Source organism: Cydia splendana, chromosome 14, assembly GCF_910591565.1.
Source record: "Cydia splendana chromosome 14, ilCydSple1.2, whole genome shotgun sequence".
Lineage (NCBI taxonomy): Eukaryota > Metazoa > Arthropoda > Insecta > Lepidoptera > Tortricidae > Cydia > Cydia splendana.
This window is the reverse complement of record NC_085973.1, coordinates 15,271,392-15,293,350: the sequence shown is the minus strand read 5'-3', so window position 1 is coordinate 15,293,350 and position 21,959 is coordinate 15,271,392. Positions and strand designations below refer to the sequence as shown.

The window sequence follows — 21,959 nt, the reverse complement described above, 5'->3', positions numbered from 1 at the left end:
GCAAATGACTTATTTTACAAAAATAATATTTTAACATTAACAATGAAAAAATAAAACACTCGTAATAAATATATTCATACTTACTGAATATATTTCATAACTTTTATTTGGGTTTGATTTGTAATGTTTTACAGATTGTATAATTTTCCTCGCGTTGTTGGTGTGGTGAAAAACTTTGTGTTTCAATCAGTAGCAACGTTTGTTTAACACTCGCGGTTTGAAATCCTCGCAACGCTCAAGATTTCACTTTTCGAAGTACGAGTGGTTAAACAACATCTTTGCCCCCTTGTTAAACAAATAACTATTACAATAGGACAGTATTGTCCCAAGTCCCAACACGTATAACCCTAGGCGTACCTAGGTAAATTATACAATCGAAAACTTAGCTCGCACAATAAAGTACAATTACTTACAAACTTGTACCATAAATAACTATTTAAAAGCATTAATGTAAGTACAAACTTATTTACAAAATAAAATGAAACGCTAGACTCGTGAAAAAGACAACCCGTCATAGTAACAAGTGGTTAAAATTGATATTACCTACCCGTACTCTACCCAATTACCTATTACCTAGGTAACCAGCTAGCTAACTAAACTAGCCTTACCTAGTTGCGAGTAGTTGTGAGTGGTACTCAACAGTATGAGAATGTTAGCCCGCTAAAGTTCACATTTCTGCCACGAGTGTGATCACCGCTTCTAGTTCCCCCACCACGCACTTTACCAATCAAATCAGTAGCGGCTTTTGTACTTGTTTGCCACGTGGTTGGCCAGGTAAAGAGCGAAGATCACTGCGATCAACTGAAACAGAGAAGTGTTGTTATTATACTTTGGCAAACTTACTTTGTTAGTAGAAAAAGGCGCGAAATTCAAATTTTTCACGGGAGGACCACCCTTCACGTCGACATTTTATATACGCCTTTTTCTACTGATGGAAATGGCTTGCCAAACTATAGTGCTTTACGGTTGCATCCTAAAGGCCACAATTGCTCGAGTTAATATTTCTGTTTTCTTAGGACCTTCATCAAACAATCAAAAGACAAAAATATCATCAAATTGTGGAAACGCTTGGACAATTAGAGCTTTAGCTACCGATGAAGCTGGAATAAACAAAATTAGCCTTCTAGAGGATGAAATTTCTCAATTAAAGAAGAAAATACAACTTCTTAAAAGAAAAATTTGTAACGTTCTGAATGAAAATAAGCAAATTAAACAACGACCAGATAAGGAAACGAATACAACACTCTTGAGCATAAGACGATTAGTAATAACATTACAGAAAACAATGAAGGATTTGATAGTAAAATCACCATCTCACGTGAATCAAGGATCACCTACAGATACTAATACGAATATCGAAGAGGACTTCACAAATATAATAAAAAAAGATTACGAGACTAGCAATGCAAGCATCAACCAGAAAAATGACAGCAAATATAATAGTACGAGAAAGAAAATCTGCATTCTGAGTGCAAATAATACTAATCAACTTCTACGTATTGCACAACATCACCTAAGTGTGCATTATGATCTCTGTCATTTCTTGTATCCACATGCAGGAGTAAGACATTTGCTGCAAGACTTACCGACAAAGCTCGCAGGGTTCACAAAAGATGACTATTGTATTGTATTCATTGGCGAGGAAGACTTTAAAGAGTCGCAAAACTATGCTGAGTTAATTACAGATATTAGAAAGAGCATTCAAATAGTAAACCATACAAATGTAATTCTATGTGCTCCTATCTTTAACTGCGGGGACAGAGTAAATATGTTTAATTGGAGAGTAGAATCATTCAACAGGTTACTTTATCTAGACATAAAAACACATGAATATGCATACATATTAGATTCTAACAGAAACCTTTCGTACGACTATACTATGTTTTATCGGCGATCCGGTCAAATTAACAACCGTGGTTTAAATCAAATTTTCCAGGACATTACTGTTTATCTATATAATTTGAGCGATTCCTTTATAGACGCAGACAACACCCTAACTCAGATAGATCAATATTCAGATCGAAATAGCAATAATGTTAAACCGAACAACTGTACCAATAAAATCACTAACTATTTTAAAGTCACAAAGAAAAGTGAAGGGAACACTTTTTTAGACCAGGCCAGTTAGGTCTCAACACGGGAAATAGGGGGTCAAATAATAATGTAATTGTTGATCAGATGGCTAAAGATAAGTTAATTTTGTTACATCAAAATGTGTGTGGAATATCAAATAAGAAAATTGATCTCGAACTCTACCTCGAAGAGCAACGTAATACTGTGCAATATGTATGTTTAAGCGAACATTTCTTGAACAGAAACTCAATCTCCTCTTTCAACCTCAATAAATATAATTTAGCCTCCTACAACTCAAGACCAACAAAAAAAAGGGGGGGCACTCTTATCATGAGTATAACCGGTAGAGAAACGGAGGAACTAGAAATTTGTAAGAAATTATATCTGTCGGAGAGTTTTGAGTTGTGTGGTGTAAGAGACATAGTAACTAATATTAACATATTTTGTTGTTATAGAAGTCCGTATGATAACAACTTCGAACTATTTATGAAACACTGTGAACTACTTCTAGAGCACCTATTTAATAAGAATGCTATAATATGTGGCGATTTCAACATAGACATTCTATCTGATACCAGGCATCGTAATGACTTTTTGAATTTACTAAAATGTTACAATTTTCGACATCTTATTGACGACGTCACGTACAAACGGAACGATTCTCAGTCTTGCCTTGATAATTATCTGACAAATATACCCCCAGACTTAGTTGCTGGTACTGAAATAGATCACAATGGTTTAGCAGATGGACACGCTGCAATTTTTTGTGACCTTAATGTGGAGGCTGTAAATAAACATAAAAAGCGAGATATTACAGTCCTGGTGACAGAAAAAAGGAAATTTACCGCGAAAAATCTCCAAACGTTTAGGCAAAATCTACAGAATATAAACTGGCGTAATATGGGTATAAATGTTTTCATTAAGACTTTCACTAAACAGTTTCGTCAGTCATTTAGGAAAAAGAGAATGAGGATTAGACTGGACAACCAGCATTCTTTTAAATGGGTGACCAGAGGTATAAGGACATCAAGTAGAATGAAGCGAGTTCTTACTAATGTTAATAAGGCTACGTGTGATATTACTGTTTTGGAATATAGGGCTAAGTACATTAACATATTTAGGAAAGTCATAAGGTATTCTAAAAGGACCGCGGTCCAAACTGAAATTTCTAAGACCAAAAATTGTTCTAAAGGCATATGGGGTATCGTAAACAAGTATAGAAATAAATTGTGTAAGAATAATCAAAAACAACTGTCTTTGAACATAGATAACAGAACCATAATAGATCCTAGAGAGGTCGCTGACGCTTTTTCAACGCAGTTTGACCATGCTAAATCTCCAAGCTCTGGTGATTTGAACGCCGCAGTTCATTGTCTGCATCTAGGAAATAATAACAATAGTAGGTACTATAAAGATATTTCGTGGAAACCATTTACGCCATCAGAGATAACAAAGACAGTACAGCACATGAAAAACAAAAAATCTTGCGGGCATGATGAAATGCCAATTTTAGTAATTAAAAATTGCATAGACATAATAGCTAAGCCACTTGCATGTTTCTTTAACAATTGCTTCGATCGTGCTGTCTTCCCTGACCAACTAAAGGTGGCTAGAGTTCTCCCGGTTTACAAGAAAGGTGTAAAAAGTGACCCGAAAAACTACCGGCCTATAGCGCTTCTGCCCGTGGTCTCAAAAATCTTTGAAAAGCTGATTAAAACGCGACTTTTAAAACACCTCCAGGAGAATGATATAATTAACCCGCGACAATTCGGTTTCCAGAAGAATAAGGGAACAGCAGATGCCGTAGATGCCCTAATCGATGATGTGATCACTAAACTACATGATCGTAAAAGAGTTGTAGGACTATTCCTTGACCTGAGTTCCGCATTTGACACGGTCGACCATGTGATTCTAATGGAAAAGCTTAAATTTTATGGAATCAGGGGTAATGCGTATCATCTTTTAGCTAGCTATCTTCAAAACAGGAACCAATATGTCGAAATAAATAATTTTGAAGTTAGTGGTGAATGTAGAGTTGATATTCCTGTTAAATCAAAGTTAGTTAGAGTAAACAGAGGGGTACCACAGGGCTCCATATTGGGCCCTATACTTTTCCTCCTATTTGCTAATGACCTAGTCAATTATGTGCCTAGTGTCGTGCCGAGCTGCTCCTTGATTGTCTTTGCTGATGACACAAACGCAGTGATATCTGCGAATAGCATGGCCGAGCTCAATAGTATTACCAATAGTGCTATTTCAGCCTTCACCCATTGGTTCACGTCTAATAACTTACGCCTGAATTCAGACAAGACCCAAGCTTTACTATTCAAACTAAACGCCAAGAAAACTGACAAACTTGATGTTACTATGGACCAAGTCAGTTTGAATACTGCTGATCACGTTAAATTTCTAGGAGTTTACATTGACGCTAATCTAAATTGGAAGCGAGAGCTGGAGGCTATAGTAAATTCGATCCATTCCGCTTGTTATGCCCTTAGAAGCCTCAGAGATGTGTTAGATCTAGATCAACTCAAAATTGTTTATTATGCCCTAGTAGAGTCAAGATTGCGGTACAGTATAAGGTTTTGGGGAAATAGTTTTTTATATAATATAAACGGAGCCTTGATTGCCCAGAAAAGAGCAATTCGAGCAATGGTACGCATTCCTACTCTGGGTTCATGTAGAGAGTTTTTTCAAAAACTAGGTATTCTCACGGGTCCCAGCTTGTACGTCCTCATTCTTCTTACCCAGTTTGTGAAAGACGTTGCTAAAGTTTGTACAGTTGAAGAACAGGAGTCTCGCCTAGCCACAAGGACAAAAAACATAAAGCACAGTTTCATTCCAAAGCTTCAGGTAGCTAAACATTGTGCAAGATATCAGGCGGTCACTCTATTTAATAAGCTCCCTACTGACCTAAAAGTAATTACGGACTGGTTCTTATTTAAGCGTAAGTTGAAGTCGTTCTTATTGACTAGATGCTCCTATAGTATTGAGGAAATATATGATAGGTCCTAACATAAGGTATTTATAATTGTTATTTAGTATTAGTATTAATGGTTTATTGTTGTTATTTATAAAATGTATTTAATGTGATTTCTGACACAATGATTGTATTGTTTAAGAATAGAATAAATGAAATGAAATGAAATAATGTGTTCACAGAAATTAGGGGAAATGCTAATGACCCATCCATTCTAAAGTACAGTAAAGGCGTATCCAGATTAGTAAATTTTTCGCCAATCTGATTAAATTGCCCGATCGAATCAGGAGGTGCGGACGCAAATGGCAATTTGGATCGCTGATTCGATTGCCCGATCAAATCAGGAGGTGCGGACACAAAAATGCCAATTTTCGAAGCTAGTATCTATATATATGGAATGCTAGGATCTGTACGTGCGTTTGTTTATAGTTCTAAAATTGGTGATTAAATTGTGTACGTGTGGACGCTAGATTAGATTGGCGCCAATTATTTTCCTGATCAAATCAACCGATTTGATCAGGCCGGTCTGGATACCACTTAAATGCATTCACGGTGTGTGCAACTCACCTCAATGGCGACCAGCAGTATGCAGCAGCCAGCGATGCCCAGCCCGAAATCCTCGACGAACTCATTCAGAGCTCCGTTGCAGCCAGGGTAGGCGTTGACGATGGTGCAGTTGTCTCCGTCGCAGCAAGACGCTGGCAGCTTCAGGTACGGGTACGAGCGGGCGCCGTGCGTGCCGCAACACTTCAACTGAAAGAAAAAAGGATTGGGTTAAATCCATAGAAGGTAGGATCGTATAGAAGCGGTATACGCGTGCCTTCGTGAGGTACAAAACATACGCAAATGCGACACTGTGATTGGTCGAATTCATTTGTTGCCCACCATAATCCATACGAATAAAAGAGTGGGGAACAAATAAAATGTGGGACTGTGACAAGGACAAACAATAATAGCTCTTTCGCTGCTACTCCTACTGAAAGATACATAAGACTATCCTGTTCGGTCACTTCTCCCCACCCTCATGCCAGATCCAGTTTTAATACTAGATTCATTGTTAAATCGCTGTCAATTAAAACAATAATATTGCTTTGGCAAAGTAATATTATTGTGTCAATTAATATGGATTTTCGCAAAGTAACGCATGTATCCACTGCTTGACAGCCCTGGTCACTCAACAAATGACTGACCGGGTTGATTGTTGAACCCCGGGGCTATCCTTCTGTAAGGGTTGAAGATCCGATGGAAAAGAAGAAATTAAAGAAATTCGGACTTTTCGGATGATAGGCGGGATAAAGCAGGATGCTATTGCATTTAGAATCAGGAAATAAAGGAGGTAGCAGTCGCTGACATAGTTCAAAGTGGTAGATATCAATAACAACTCACCGCGTCCTCAAGCCAGGAGATGGACTGGTTGTCAGCATCGAACTGCTGCTGCAGCAGAGTAGTAGCTGTGGTCTTTATGGAGTCCTGAGCCACCAAGATTGCCGTCGCTAATGCGGTCTTCAGATTCATCAGGATGATGAGCAGGATTGAGTACTGTAGGCAATGGAGAGATATTAGTCAACAACTGTGTAAAAAAAACCGGGCAAGTGCGAGTCGGACTCGCGCACGAAGGGTTCCGTACCATAATGCAAAAAAAAAAACGAAAAAAAAGCAAAAAAAAAACGGTCACCCATCCAAAGTACTGACCACTCCCGACGTTGCTTAACTTTGGTCAAAAATCACGTTTGTTGTATGGGAGCCCCATTTAAATCTTTACTTTATTCTGTTTTTAGTATTTGTTGTTATAGCGGCAACAGAAATACATCATCTGTGAAAATTTCAACTGTCTAGCTATCACGGTTCGTGAGATACAGCCTGGTGACAGACGGACGGACGGACGGACGGACGGACGGACGGACGGACGGACGGACGGACGGACAGCGAAGTCTTAGTAATAGGGTCCCGTTTTACCCTTTGGGTACGGAACCCTAAAAAGCAACCTAAATTAAATAAAGTCCTCGTATGTTCAAATTCTAATTGTTATTAGGCCCGGTCTCGATCCTCACGACCCTCCTGGATCTGCTATTGCAGCTTGCAGTGACTGGGCGAGCGCGTAGCGTTTCCTTTTCAGCTTGGCAAAAATGCTTCTACTGTCTCCGGCTGTGCTTTTCCAACGAACAGCTTTTCTCGACAGAATTTGGTGAAATTTGGTAAGGTTCGATAGATGGACTTTTTCGTCAATTCTCTTTTTGAATTTTTTTGAAATTGTCGAAGCCATGGGGGTTCGTGAGATCTACAGCTCCTGCTCACATCGCCAATAGTTAAGAACCATACTCACGGAGAACAACATGCACTGGCTGTCCATTAAGGCGCCGCAGCAGCCCAAGAATGAGATCACGAAGGCAATGGCGCCGACAACGATGACAACGATGGGGCCATCGCCGCCCACGATCAATAACGCCGCAACGCCGACGCCGATCAGCGCCAAGCTCGCCAACTAAGAAAAACAATGCACAAAATAAGTCACTTGAAGACCTTGTTTAGGCCTTGGTCTCCTATAAACGCCATCGGCCGCTTACAGCGTCTGCGTCACGATGCTTACTATAGAGATGTACTGTTGTGGTCTGTTTTAGACGTCGACGTCAGCGTCTTTTTTGTTCAAAAACGTTGACGCTGACGCCAGACGCCGCGTACAGCATAAAATAGGAGACCAGGGCCTAAGGGCTTATTTACAGTAATTACATCTCACTGATTTAAACTTTCACGATTATTAAACATTATCAAAACTACACAACGGGACTTAACGTCGGAGGTAAATCTTAAAACTTAAATACGCGATTAAGACCCGTTGTGTAGTTTTGATAATGAGTAATTACATCTATCCAGTCGCTAAACACTTTCTGCTGAGCAATAGGGAAATGATATAGGTAAGGTAAACGTACTGGTGCTCGACGCGGTCCCAGTGCATGTCATCTTGAAACTTAAGTCATTGTCAATAGAGGTGACAGCAAGGTGTCATCTGTTGGGCATTAGCATGTCGAGCACTAGTACGTTTACCTTATGCCTTTCTCGGTCCCTCTCAAATTGTCCGGATACATGTAATTGCTATGCATGTATACATTAATAAGGTGCCTCCGTAATAACCGATAGTAAAGTCCTTTTAATTTTATTTAGGAGCGCTATATAAAATCTCTACTAACGCCCGAATCTGAAAAAAATGCATTATCAATATTATCATACCTACATAAAACTAAAACTAACTACAATTAAATTAACTAAAACTAAAAATTATAAATACGGGCGGGCGACCCCCGCGCGGGCAGCTTTCTCGCGCAGAGAATTGCCATCGCAATCCAGCGCGGGAACGCTGCCTGCGTGTTGGGCACCCTCCCGAGGGCACCAAATTTTGATAGGTATTTTTAATTTTTAGTTTTAGTTAATTTAATTGTAGTTAGTTTTAGTTTTATATTCGTGTTTATGTCTTTTAGTAATTTATATTAATAAATTCTTACCTCTATACCTACATAATATCATGTGAGTAGTGTACGGACAAGTGGTGGCATTTTGAACAGAGCGGGAAATGGAGTCGCCTAGGTGCATTTTATGATTGATGAATAACGATTAAATGATTTTTCGAAAACATATTTATTACACTTTTTAATTCTTATTCAAGTAGTGCCAAAGTTTATTTATTTATTTATTCAAGTATCTGCTGCGATGTTTACCTAATTGTGCTAACACAATTATTTCACATGATATAACAGTACACGCTATTGTTATCGTTATATACAAGATTATCGTATGGTTCAATCCACTTCAAAATTGACGATTCTGGTGGGTCATTCATATTGTTTCATTTACATTTCTGCTGTCGTGCTGTTTTCAATTATTAGCCTAGCGTATTACAACAACAAATATAGCAAACAGTTGTCTAAATCGACAACATCAAATTATTTTGTCGTATCTACAGCTTATAAAGTTTTTGGCCAGTTATTAATTAAGGTTGTTGTATATGGTTAAAACGTATATTGATTGAATGTGAGAGAGCAAGAGAAATAGATTTTTCACACCACCTATTCGGAAAAGAGCTTTTTCTTCCCTGCTAGCAGGGATCAAAGTGGCACTTTTCCTCCCTGCTAGGAGGGATCAAAGTAACACTTTTCTGTTCTAACACACTATTTTTACATTTTTTAGCACATTATTTTTTTAGCTTAAATAATCTGTTTAAGCATCAGATTGTGTCAACACTAACATTTTCTTATTTTCCTCATAGTTGATGTGAAAAGCAGTATGTGTCACACGGTATCAAAATTATTTCGACTTGGGCGTTAACACTTGAATCCCTCATTACGCTCAGGATTCTACTTTAGAATCCCTCACTACGTTCGGGATTCTATTGTAGAATCCATCGCTTCATTCAGGATTCAATGTACGCCCTTGACGGAAATATATCATTTTGATCCCTTGTAACACAAACTACTATTATAAGTAAAGTAAATATCATATAAAATTTGAATTTATTCATTCAATCATAAAAAGTTAGTAGATAATAACGACTCCATTTCCCGCTCTGTTCAAAATGCCACCACTTGTCCGTACACTATAATCATGTCACTATAACAGATACCTCCCAAGTAGCATTGCAAGCTGCCCATACAACCATTTCCAGTCGCCGTTACGACGCGGTGTTGACACATCTTGTGTCGACACCGTCTGTTTCGGTCACAATTCCAGTCGCAGAGTCGTCGCCGTGTCGACACAGTTACCAGAAATGGGGAAGGGTCGACACATGACACAAAGTGACATAAAGTGTGGTCGCCGTGTGCACACATTGTTTCGGGTTTGCGACTACTTTATGCCAAAATCATTCGTTCATTCGTTCATTTTGTTCCTGTCAAATGGAAACTGTCAGATGGAAAAATACTTAAATAAAAATAAGTGACATTAATACGCCATCTCTAAAACGGATTACAAGACGTAATTATATATTGTTTGCATTTATATTACAATAGGACTTAAATTATTATGGGGAATTAAACTGCTCGAGTGATTTGATAAACTAAGTGTAATATAATCAACGCGCCACCACATTGTTTTAGTTTAGCCGGAAATGAAATTGTTTACTTCTCAGTGCCTGTGTTCATAACTATATTATTTGAAGCATTTTTAGTACTTCGATGCGTATACTATACTTAAATAACAGAAATAACGCTTTACATACTACGAAACTTGTTAATTATGATGTATAAATATGGTTTAAGGCTGAGAAATATTGCAGTCACAAAGTAGTTGCAATGTTTCGACTTTGTGTCGACTCTGTGTTGACACATGACACGCGCTGTCAAAAGTAATAAAGTTACTGGTATGTTACTGGATTTGCAAAATGGCTCCTTGTGTTGATTTGTTTTCAGATATTCTCAAAGTGTAAAAATGCCGTGGTCAGAGATGGGCATTAATCGATTAACTGTTTATTCGACTAATTAATGGAATAAAAAAAGTTAATTCTCAAATTTTAATCGCGATTAGTTTAGTCGACCTAACATAGATTGAAATTGAATGAATCTGAATATTAATCAAATAAATTATCGATTAAATCTCGATTGAAAGTTGACAGGGGGCCATTTTTGTACGTATAAATAATAGAAATGTCTTGCATGCAGATGGTAGCAAAACACTTTGTCATAAAAGTCGAGATGGGTGTCGATATATAGGTTTTAGGGAGTGCCGATTTCGAAAATAATGACCATTTTGGAATCCGAAATGGCGGCCATGCACTGTGTCATAAAAGTCGTCATGGATGTCGTTTTATAGGTTTTAGGGGGCCCCGATTTAGAAAATGATGACCATTTTGAAATCCAAAATGGCGGCCATGCACTATGTCATAAAAGTCGTCATGGGTGTCGTTTTATAGGTTTTGGGGGGCGCAGATTTCGAAAATGATAATATTTTCAATTTAAAAATGGCGGCAATGCACTATGTCGTAAAAGTCGTCATGGATATCGTTTTATAGGTTTTAGGGGGCGCAGATTTCGAAAATGATGACTATTTTGGATTCCAAGATGGCGGCCATGCACTATGTCATAAAAGTCGTCATGGATGTCGTTTTATAGGTTTTAGGGGCGCAGATTTCGAAAATGATAACATTTTCAATTTCAAAATGGCGGCAATGCACTATGTCATAAAAGTCGTCATGGATATCGTTTTATAGGTTTTAGGGGGCGCAGATTTCGAAAATGATGACTATTTTGGATTCTACTGTTATGATAAAATACGTAGCCGCCATCTTGGATTATAAAATGATCATCGTTTTCGAATTCTGCACTCCCTAAAACCTATAAATCGACATCCGTGACGACGCAAGTTATCTTTATTTTCAGATCTAATAAATTGCTACAGAATACAAAGGACAAAAAAGAAGCGAGGAGGTAATGAAACAAGCAAAAATACAGATGATTCCTCGACGCAATTGGGTGATTCTTAAATTGTGTCCAGATTTTTTTTGTCATAAAAGTTTTAAATTTTTTTTTGTGTTTTGTATCTGTATTTTTTATGTAATTCGACATTAAGAGACCATATACATCTCTTAGTAATTGTAATAAGTTAGATTGAATTGTTAGTTTTATTTTATAAAATTGTTGATGTTATTATTTTTGCTTGTATGTAAATTCAATGATGACGTGTAAAAGTGCCCTTGTGGCTTATTTGCTGAATAAATGTTGATGTTTGATGTTTTATTTTTCACATATTAGTCTCACAAGTTCCGTGACATTTCGACCTTGTAATTTTTTAAGTAAATGTTTTTGTTTATCTATGAGGATCTCACTAGAATAGTATAATCAAGGTATGTTTATATTTGATGAATGAAATAGTAACGCAAAAAAAAAATATATTTGTGTCTTATATTCCTGCCGAAGACTTTTATTTTACCTTTTCCTTCTACACAAGTTTGGCCAAGTAATAAGAATTTAGGGCTCTCAATTTTATTTTGACTTCTACAACAGTAAAGCTACGAGGCCATGTTTGGTATCGTTTTCGTATAAATTCGCAGTACCAAATTTAGTTAAGGTATCACATTGACACCATTCCGAAGTAAAAACATATAAACTTATTAAAATACTTTCTTTTAAACTCCTCTTCACGCTTAAACTGCTGAACAGTTTTAATTTAAATTTGGTACACATATATTTTGAGTCCCGAGACAGGATATAATAAGTTATCTCAAAAATCATCCTTTAAAGGTGTGAAATGAGGTGTAGGGGGGAATTCAGAATTGACTTCTTGAAGTTAATACTGTTTAAGTTTAGGTTTGAAGTCATGTTTTTTCATCATTTTTAACTAAATCAAAGATGTAGACCATCCCAAATTTCATATAAATCGGTTCAGCGGTTATTGATTTCCCGTACAAATTTCCACGCCACTTTTCACACCTTCAAAAGATGATTTTGGTTATAACATCTATCCTATGTCCTGTTCCGGGACGCAAACTATTTCTATACCAAATTTCAACGAAATCGGTTCAGCGGTTAAGCGGTTAAGAGGAGTTTCAAAAAAACCGGCCAAGTGCGAGTCGGACTCGCGTATTAAGGGTTCCGTACATTAAGTCCGACTCGCGCTTGACTGCACATTTCTAATAGGTTTTCCTGTCATCTATAGGTAAAGAACTATTTTGTGTATTCAGACGGACATACATACAGACGCACGAGTGATCCTGTAAGGGTTCCGTTTTTTCCTTTTGAGGTACGGAACCCTAAAAAGATTTATTTTTATTTTGTGGAATGGTGTCAATGTGATATCTTAAATGGATTCAGCACCCCAGATTTATACGAAAACGATACCAAACACGGCCTAGCACCTTCACTGATATAGATATATCAAGATAAAATTGAGAGCCCTAAATAAACTTTCAAGAGCGGATATCTCAAAAACTATTCAACATATCGAAAAAATTGACTGAATAAACTTGTAACAAATTAAATTAACTTTCATTTTGTATAAGTGGCCATGTCGCTGAGATGCATAGTTTCCGAGATATAATCGAAAAACGGGCAAATGGGACCTTCAAAGCCCCCTCTCTCCCCCCCGCTCAAGGGCTACGACCGGGGACTTTTGATATGTTCACCTCCTAACTTGTCAAACCGAGTTACGGAGTCAAAAATTGTGTTCCGAGCATTTCCCTCTACAACTTTTGGAGCATTCGTTGCCTGACCTAAGTAGCTTATTGAATTTCTTTAAAAACTTTTCTGTAAAAGGTTGACGGGTGTTGGGTGTTTATATGGTTTCGGTCGATTATTATCATTTGCATTGCCCATGATGACTTACTAGAATTACGAGCACACGAGACACTAATAGTAGTTTGACAAACCTTGGTTTTCAAGAGGTATTTTATATTGACATTTGCTGTCACAAATTTGCTGTCAGATTTAGTCGCAAACCGCACGCAAAGTGCACACAAATGTGTCGACACCTTGTTACGGAAAAGTGTAGACACGGCGACGACACTTTGTTTCGAAACAATTCTAGACACATTGTGTGGACTCTGTTACGACACATCTGACATTTAGTTACCACTTTGTGATTCTGCGACTGGAATGGTTATATGGGTGTATATAAGCTGTATTAAAGTTTATTTGTATACTATAAGCTGTACAGTTAGGCTGTATAAAGGCTGTATAAGCGCTTATACAGCCCTTATAAGTAAAAAAAGGGCCCAAATTATACAGCCTTTGGCGTTATTAGAGCTGTAGAGTAGCTGTATAAGCAATACATAAGCTGCATAATAGCTACATTACAGCTATATTTCGGTGTAACAGGAAACCTTAACACTACAGATAATCTCTTATAAGTACGATATAAGAATATACGTTTTAAATGAGTTATAAGAAAGAATTACAAGAGAATAATAATCATTTAAGAAACTAAAATGTCTTAATCTTGTCCATTCGTAGTATAATAATGGAGACAATGAAGTGTTATAGTGGATGGTAAAAGTAAAAGTAAATATTATACAGGACTTGAATGGAATATTAAATTATTGGTAAGTGCGGATTATTATTTATTGTGAACCTGTGTATCTTTTCTGGCAAAATATTTACGCGCCTGCAAAATAACAAAGAGAAACCATAAGGAAAATATCATAAATCGGTAAAGTTACTGTTTGTTTTTAAGGTTAGAGTATCAAAAATATTTATAAATATTAATTCTAAGGCTAAACAATTTATTTTAGCTGGTAATCATAACACGGCGTTAGTCTGCTAAATATTTGCAAGTATTTCTTTAATTATATTTACAAATTCGTTTTTATTTTTATTGTAAAATGGCGACAATTTTTAAACAGCCTACAGGATAGTTGGAGAGCATTATAATCTTAGTAGCTGTGCTGTGTAATAAATGGAGTGTCTTTTACAGCTTTTGTAATTAAAACAGCTTTATAATAGAATATTTGTATTCGTTTGGCTGTATTTAGGTTCTCCGTACATAAGTTATAATTCTTTTTAGAGATCCGTATAACAAATAAAAAACCTGTAGGTACTGTAACTGTCATATATTCCTTTAGTTTTATAATACACTTATTTTCAGAAATCATTACACTACTATACTTATACGAGTGTAAAATTACGCCAAAAGATTGTTATAAGCGACTCTATCAGTAATACAGAAAAAAGCTGTACTATAGCTGCCATTTATTCATTTGGTTTTATAATACCCTTACAGACAGAAGTTATACAACTACTATTCTTATAGGAGAGTAAGATTACGCCATAAGAAATAGCTTTAAAACGGGGTTGACAGATACATTTGTACAGCTACAAGTGCCAAGTGATACTACAATACAGCTTTTACGATAAAATTAGCTTGTAGTGTTTTACAACACTTAATGTTTTAAAACGGAGTTGACAGATACTTTTGTACAGCTAAAAGTGCCATGTGTTACTACAATACAGCCTGTATACAGCTTTTACGATAGAATTAGCTTGTAGTCTCTCACAACACTTTTAGTTTTATAGTAGATTTTTTATATTCTGATAAAGCACCCCATGCTTCCGCAGAATCCTTTATAATGATTTTATACAGCTTGAGCTGTATAATGTCTGTAAAGTACCTTTTATACAGCTTAAATCTTTTCTGACACTCTTATACGTCCCTTAAATCACTCTAAGTTCTTAATTGGCTGCTATATTGATGTTGCCGACACTTCCATGCTACTTGGGCTACGATTCGAATGTGCCATGTTACATGCGGTCAAAATAGTTATTTGTTTTACAAGGGGGCAAAGTTGTTGTTTAACCGCTCGTGGTAATATTGATACCCGAACAAGCGAAAGATTCCAATATTGAACCACGAGCGTAGCGAGTGGTTCGAAAAATGGAATCTTGAGCGTTGCGAGGATTTCAAAGCACGAGGGTTAAACAAAATTTGCCCCCGAGTGAAACACAAAATTTTTGCACCACACCAACCCGAAGCAAATATTAAATGTAAAATGTCTATCAAAATCAAACCAAATCAAATCCAAATGACTGTTGAGTGGTTTTCTTATGTTTGCTGGTAGAAACGACTTTTAAATGATGATTTTGGAATATTTCATATTGACTATATAAACCTATAGTAGAAACTCAGAAATACCTACGCACTTGATTTAGCCAAGCTGCTCTCCCGACCTTGCCCTAATTTACCTACTGAGATCATCCATTAAAAACAACAACAAACAACACACTGAACCCAAACACACTACATGCTTAATAAACGTTTTAATGGCGTTATTCATAAACGCGCTTATACCTACTTTTTTTTGTAAATTTAGTTTTTAGGGTTCTGTACCCAAAGGGTAAAAACGGGACCCTATTACTAAGACTCCACTGTCATTCCGTCTGTCTGTCACCAGGCTGTATCTCATGAACCGTGATTAGTTAGACAGTTGATGCATTTATTTCTCTCTACATTTTCACTGGTGATGTATTTCTGTTGCCGCTATAACAACAAATACTAAAAAGTACGGAACCCTCGGTGGGCGACTCCGACTCGCATTTGTCCGGTTTTTTTTTTAATTTTCTGTTCCCACAATCAAAGAATGCTGGTGCAACATTCAACAATTCTCTAATAGATTCACAAAAAAAGATATGTCAACAGTAGAGATATAAATATTATCTCTATTTGTAAAACTATTAGAGAGTGTCAGAAATCAGAATACATTTAGCGCGTTCTATCCGCTGCTATTGATGCTAAGTACAGTATTTTATACACCGTGCACAAGTATAAGTATAAGAACAAGAAACAAGTGGTACTCACAGCAAGTAATATATTGGTGATGAAAACTATAACTTTAACACAAGTGCCGCAACCCATATTGTTTTAGTTGCGCGCGCGACGCTGCTATCCCGCGGGCTATTTTCGACTGAGCCAGGAATATTACGTGATCTAAAACTCTTCATTGAGTATCCAGTATTTAACGGGTGATGACGTACTTTAATGACTACACATAGATAAAGTTGAGTATTTTGCTTCCGGATAATTAGGGGAAATCAATAAGGTTGTTTACCATAGGTACAGTCAGCAATAGTTGCTAAGCGGGCGAGGTGTTCAAAATGATCTTGACGCTACTGAGCGCGTCAAGGTAATTTTTAACACCTCGCCCGCTTAGCAACTTCTGCTGCTGACTGTACCTAGATTATTTTAATTGTTTCATAGCGGCCTTGAAATCTACGGGAATACTGTAGGAAATGGAATTTGGTTTCTGTACCATTTCATGTTGTACCTTGTCGAGTTGTCGCAGTGACGATTATATGAGATTTCTAGTGTAGGTACATAATGTATTTTTACTTGTTTATGCCACTTTTGTTCTCCTTGCCTAAGTAAATAAATTCACAGTCAATACTAGGAAGTGTTGACATATCATCAAGCAAATAAACTCATTTGCCATATCGTACATTTAGTAAATCAAAATAGACATAATGGGACCATAATTACATTAATTACCAGTAACATTCGCAGTATAATTCGATCTCTTTCTTTTAAGATATGCTGGTTAAATACGGCAATACCAACTGTATAAAGTTCAATAAGGTTGCGAATATCAACGATGCTATAAACATTGCTTACTTACTGCTTCTACTGAACCAACATAAGCGAGATCTCGGATTGCACACAGTTGTTATAGATTTTAAGGTTATATAGTTTTATTAAGCAATACGAAGCTATAGGAAGAACATCTCAGTCCGATACGGAGTTCTATTTAAAGTTGATAAGCAGAGTTGGTCCGGCAGTCGGGGTGTTGCTGGTGTGACGGTCACCATGTCTCGTACGGTGTGTCTCTTCGTGTTCGTGTGCGTTATCGCGGGAAACCTCGCGAACCCAGCTTCACAACTGCCTTGTCTGGGTGTGTATTATTTTTATTTGTAATTTAAGAGTTAGGAGCTTTTAAAAATTGTATGGAATTACTTAGTTATTCGCTCCTAACAGTCCTAACTCTTAATTATTTAGCTATGATACCTATTATGAAATTGTGCAAAAATATTTTCCATAATGTCAATATCCACTATATCCAGAGAGGAATATGGGGACTACGTTAAGTACAGAGAAGCGGCCGTCCAGAAAATCCACCTAAATAATTAGGTACAAGCACGTACAAGCGGATTGGTCTGTCTAACTAACATGTCATGCCGTATTCAAAATGTGTTCTTAAGTCGTATCAGAGGGGTCAAGCGCGATAAACTGACGTCCACTAGGTACATATATATCGTATTCGTACTTTAACGACTTGTTGGTATCCGGTTGTTACATTTCTGCCATGTTTTAAGAAAAAAACGTAACAATTTACATCACAGGCACAGATAAATTAGGTAATCTAGTTTACTCGAACCGATTCGTATCTACTTACCTACTAAAGCTGGTCAAGCAGATCTTGTCAGTAGAAAAAGGCGGCAAATTTGAAAAATGTAGGCGCGAAGGGATATCTTCCCATAGAAAATTTGAATTTCGCGCCCTTTTCTACTGACAAGATTTGCTTGACCATCTATATATCTACATTACTTATCATTAATGCCCTCTTGGTAGCAATGCACTCACGAGAACTTTCCAAAGTTGCGAAACTTTTCACATGAGAATTTCTCGGTAACTTCTGAGAATGTTCTCGAGAACGAGAATTTATTTACGTATTAGTTTATACCATGAATATTCACGATAGTTTAGGTGTAGTCCTTATAATATAATTATTTTCTCAGCTGCACTCCTGCAGTTTACTCCAGTTATCAATTATCATCTTATCAACGGACAGTACAATGCATGTCTATTGAAGTAATTATAGTAATTGACATTGTTATATAAATAAGGTACTACGACAAAGTTTAAACAATAATTTCCATGTTGCAGGAATGTTCTGAGAACATTCTCGAGAACGTTTCCGCTTTTTGGGAATGTTCTGCAATTTGTACATTGCTATTACCTCTTGGTCACTGAAAAGTCAGACTTATAGCTTTATCCATAAAAGTTAGAGGGGGATCGAAAGGGCTCGAAAATAACCTGACTGGCTTCAAGAAAACAGGGTACGGCTGTGCCTGCTTTCTTTGTTTAGCTCGACTTGGCGAGGGCACTGCCGTACACCCAAATACACACCTCTGTTCCAGTACAGCGAAGTTCCTGATTTATTAATTGTATATTTACTAATTACAGGCGAGGTGACCCAGTGCGAAGTGAGCAACGTGCAGATCACCCCGTGCACTAAACAGGAACGATGCCTTTTTAAGATTGGGAAAAACGCCTCCATCAGCTTTGATTTTACCCCAGGTACCAATACCCCTTTAGTCATCTTCTCTTCCGCTCAGTCAAGCTCTGTACTGTGTATCAATAAATTAAATAAATAAAAGATAGAAGCGCTGTTGGCTTAGCGGTAAGAGCGTGCGATGCGACTTTCAATCCGGAGTAAAATCCGGAGGTCGTCGTTCAAATAGGCCGGTAGCTTGAACATGTCATGCTCGCTTAAAAGTCTTTGCTTACGGTGGCGTCGTTGATCGGGTCGCCACTTTCCCGAATGAAGGTTGAGGGAGGCGATGGCTGAGATACGCGTCATACTCGTGAACGGGTGCTGTTTGTGGAGACTGGTCTGTTTAAGCTAACACAAGCTATTATACTTAGTAACTTTATTTTTATTAATTAATTACAGTGAGACGCCTCATTCTGCTCTCTTATGTTTCTTTTCTCTTAATGAATGTATTAATTATACAGGATATTGACTCTTGGAGACCCTATACATCTCTAAGGATAACTTGATAAACTATATAATCTTATAGTTCTGACACCTAGAGACAGTTACACCTCTAAATATTATAGATTTTTTTTGTGTTTTGTATCTGTATTTTGTATGTAATTCGACATTAAGAGACCATATACATCTCTTAGTAATTGTAATACGTTAGATTGAATTCTTAGTTTTATTTTATAAAATTGTTGATGTTATTATTTTTGCTTGTATGTAAATTCAATGTTGACGTGTAAAAGTGCCCTTGTGGCCTATTTGCTGAATAAATGTTGATGTTTGAATTAACAACCCTTTAAACCCTGGCTCGTACCAATGCGTTTTTCGGAACTTATGTACGAAATATCATTTCATATTTACCAGTCGCTTTTCGATGAAGGAAAATATCGTGAGGAAACTGGGCTAATCCCAATAAGGTCTAGTTTACCCTCTGGGTTGGAAGGTCAGATGGCAGTCGCTTTCGTACCTAGTGCATATGCCAATTCTCAGGATTAGTTGCCGAGCGGACCCCAGGCTCCCATGAGCTGTGGCAGAATGCCGGTATAACGCGAGGAAGATTGATAGTCATCTTGTCTTCTTCAGCCGCCCCTCAATGCTAGGATCGTGACATCATGTTCCTTCTGTTTAAGACTGAATGACCAGTAATCCGGATTTACAAAACGATAAATGCTAGGTATATAGTTTCGTTAAATGTAGATACTTAACTATATAAGCCGAACTTAATAAGGATTTCAATAAAAACAATTCAATTAATACTTACGGACCACTTGCAGTAGGTATCTTTCATTAAACACGTCGAAAACATAAAAGACGAATAGGATATTAAAAATTTAATATACTTACCTACTCTATGTCTGAACTAAAGAATAAATATTTGTTCTATATATTTTTTAAGTTTTATTTTAATATATTTAATACTATAAAAATATCTTAATATTCCAGCATTCGACGCCACAGAGTTGGAGACGGAAGTATCGACCCTGGTGTCGGGCGTCAAACAAAACTTCCCCGGGCTAGACAGGGACGGCTGCAAGTCCACCGCGTGCCCCGTCTCAGCTGGCAAGAAGCAGAACTTCAGCCATAACCTGCAGCTAAGAAGGGCCGAAGTAGCTAAGGTAATACTCTTCTTTGATCCGAAGCTCCGAAGTAACGACCCTGGTGTCGGCCGTCAACCAATTGTTAACGATCCCGAACGAACCGCAACCACAGATTATATAATAGTTCTTACGAAGTTACGAACAGATACTTATCTCTCAAAGAAAACGCAAATACCTACCGGTTTGATACCTACACAAAAATACAATGGAGTGACCTTCAGCGCGCCGCTCCCCGCACCGCGCGCACCGGCACAACGCTAGGGTTGCTGCCGCTTAGAAATTAATGATAAATAAATATATACCTACTTATCAGCGGAGTGAAATAAAAGGAAATCTAAATCTTAAATTATACCTAATATTCCGTTAGTTAGTGTTTGCGAAATACTCATTTTAAAAGGTCATATGTCCTGTAGTAACCGCAGTGATTACGCCGTTTTATAAGCCGCGCAATGATCCTAGCGAGAATTAGTTTTAAAACTTCGTGTAATTTAAAACCAGATAAAGATTAATGTCGCACTAGTGCCACTAGTGGGGAAGAGTACTGATACCTAGAGGGAGATGAAGGGACCGTGCGCGTTGGAGGGTCTGCCATCTTGTGGCCTGAATTGGAAACATATGTACACATATACATTGCCAAAGCAAGTGCTACCATCTACCATTCTCGTCGGTACGTTTCCTTGTGCATAGTAGGTTCTGCCATCTTGTGCGCTACATCGGAAGCATAAACGACACATTTACGCCTCGTGCCAAAAATCTGACGACTCCTATGCTGCCCCCTAATAGTTCATACACGGGACCTAATTAAGGCCACACTATGCCCCTGGCGCTGCCGTGATGTTGCCCGCTCCGGCCATACACTGCCTAGTCGCGCGATTAATCGCGCGTCATATTGCCGGCCCTTTGACTCGCGCCAAAAAATCGAATTGGCACGTTGGCTACGCGCCCTGGGTCACTCTTACTTATCGTATACGACATATATTTCAGTTCATAATCTCCTCTTCTTTTCCAGGGTTCTTATGACATCAAATGGGAGCTGTGGAACAAGGCCCAGCGTGAGCAGATGTGCTGCTTCATCACCAGAATCAGGCTTCAATAATTTTAATAAACCTACTAATTTACTACATTGTGTTATTTTTTTTACATGCCTGTAATTATTTGAGATATAGGTACCTCTATAAGTAGTTCGCGTTCAAAAGTATTTTCAAAAGTTTATTTGTTTTGTTAATACTGTTTACATAAAAAGACATACTTTTGACTCGTAGTCTGATCCGCTACTTTTGATGCTGACTGACTTTCGTACCTTATCATAGTGACAATTAATATACGAAAGTCGCTAGCTAGGGACCTCATACTGGCTCATACTATTGTCACTGTGTGGCAAGATACGAATAGTGAGGGAAGTAGTGTCACCCAATGTATGGGACGTGCAAATTTTGGTATCGGATGAATTCACTTGGCACAGATGTAGTATACGTAAAGCTAAGCCAATCCAGCCCGGTAGCCATCCGCCACCCCCTGGTGGGTAGGCAGGGGGGCATCCAAAGTTACACGCCTTCTATCGGCTTCTATTTAACCTACC

General features: G+C 37.7%; 2 protein-coding genes across 2 annotated transcripts; one reads left to right on the top strand and one right to left on the bottom strand.

The window, feature by feature from the left end:
* Positions 1 to 609: 609 nt before the first annotated feature.
* Positions 610 to 16,447, bottom strand: LOC134796920 (23 kDa integral membrane protein-like). Its single transcript, XM_063769116.1, has 5 exons — positions 16,322 to 16,447; positions 7,377 to 7,535; positions 6,440 to 6,592; positions 5,621 to 5,806; positions 610 to 801 (listed from the first exon to the last, which is right to left on the bottom strand). Exons 1-5 carry the CDS (start codon positions 16,376 to 16,378, stop codon positions 733 to 735), a joined length of 624 nt encoding a protein of 207 aa, XP_063625186.1. The 5' UTR covers positions 16,379 to 16,447; the 3' UTR covers positions 610 to 732.
* An 802-nt stretch (positions 16,448 to 17,249) lies between these two features.
* On the top strand, positions 17,250 to 21,501 carry LOC134796781 (MD-2-related lipid-recognition protein-like). The gene is made up of 4 exons (XM_063769002.1): positions 17,250 to 17,408; positions 18,701 to 18,814; positions 20,226 to 20,398; positions 21,390 to 21,501. The coding sequence occupies exons 1-4, from the start codon at positions 17,324 to 17,326 to the stop codon at positions 21,474 to 21,476; spliced, it is 459 nt and encodes a 152-aa protein (XP_063625072.1). The 5' UTR covers positions 17,250 to 17,323; the 3' UTR covers positions 21,477 to 21,501.
* The last annotated feature ends 458 nt before the right edge of the window (positions 21,502 to 21,959 follow it).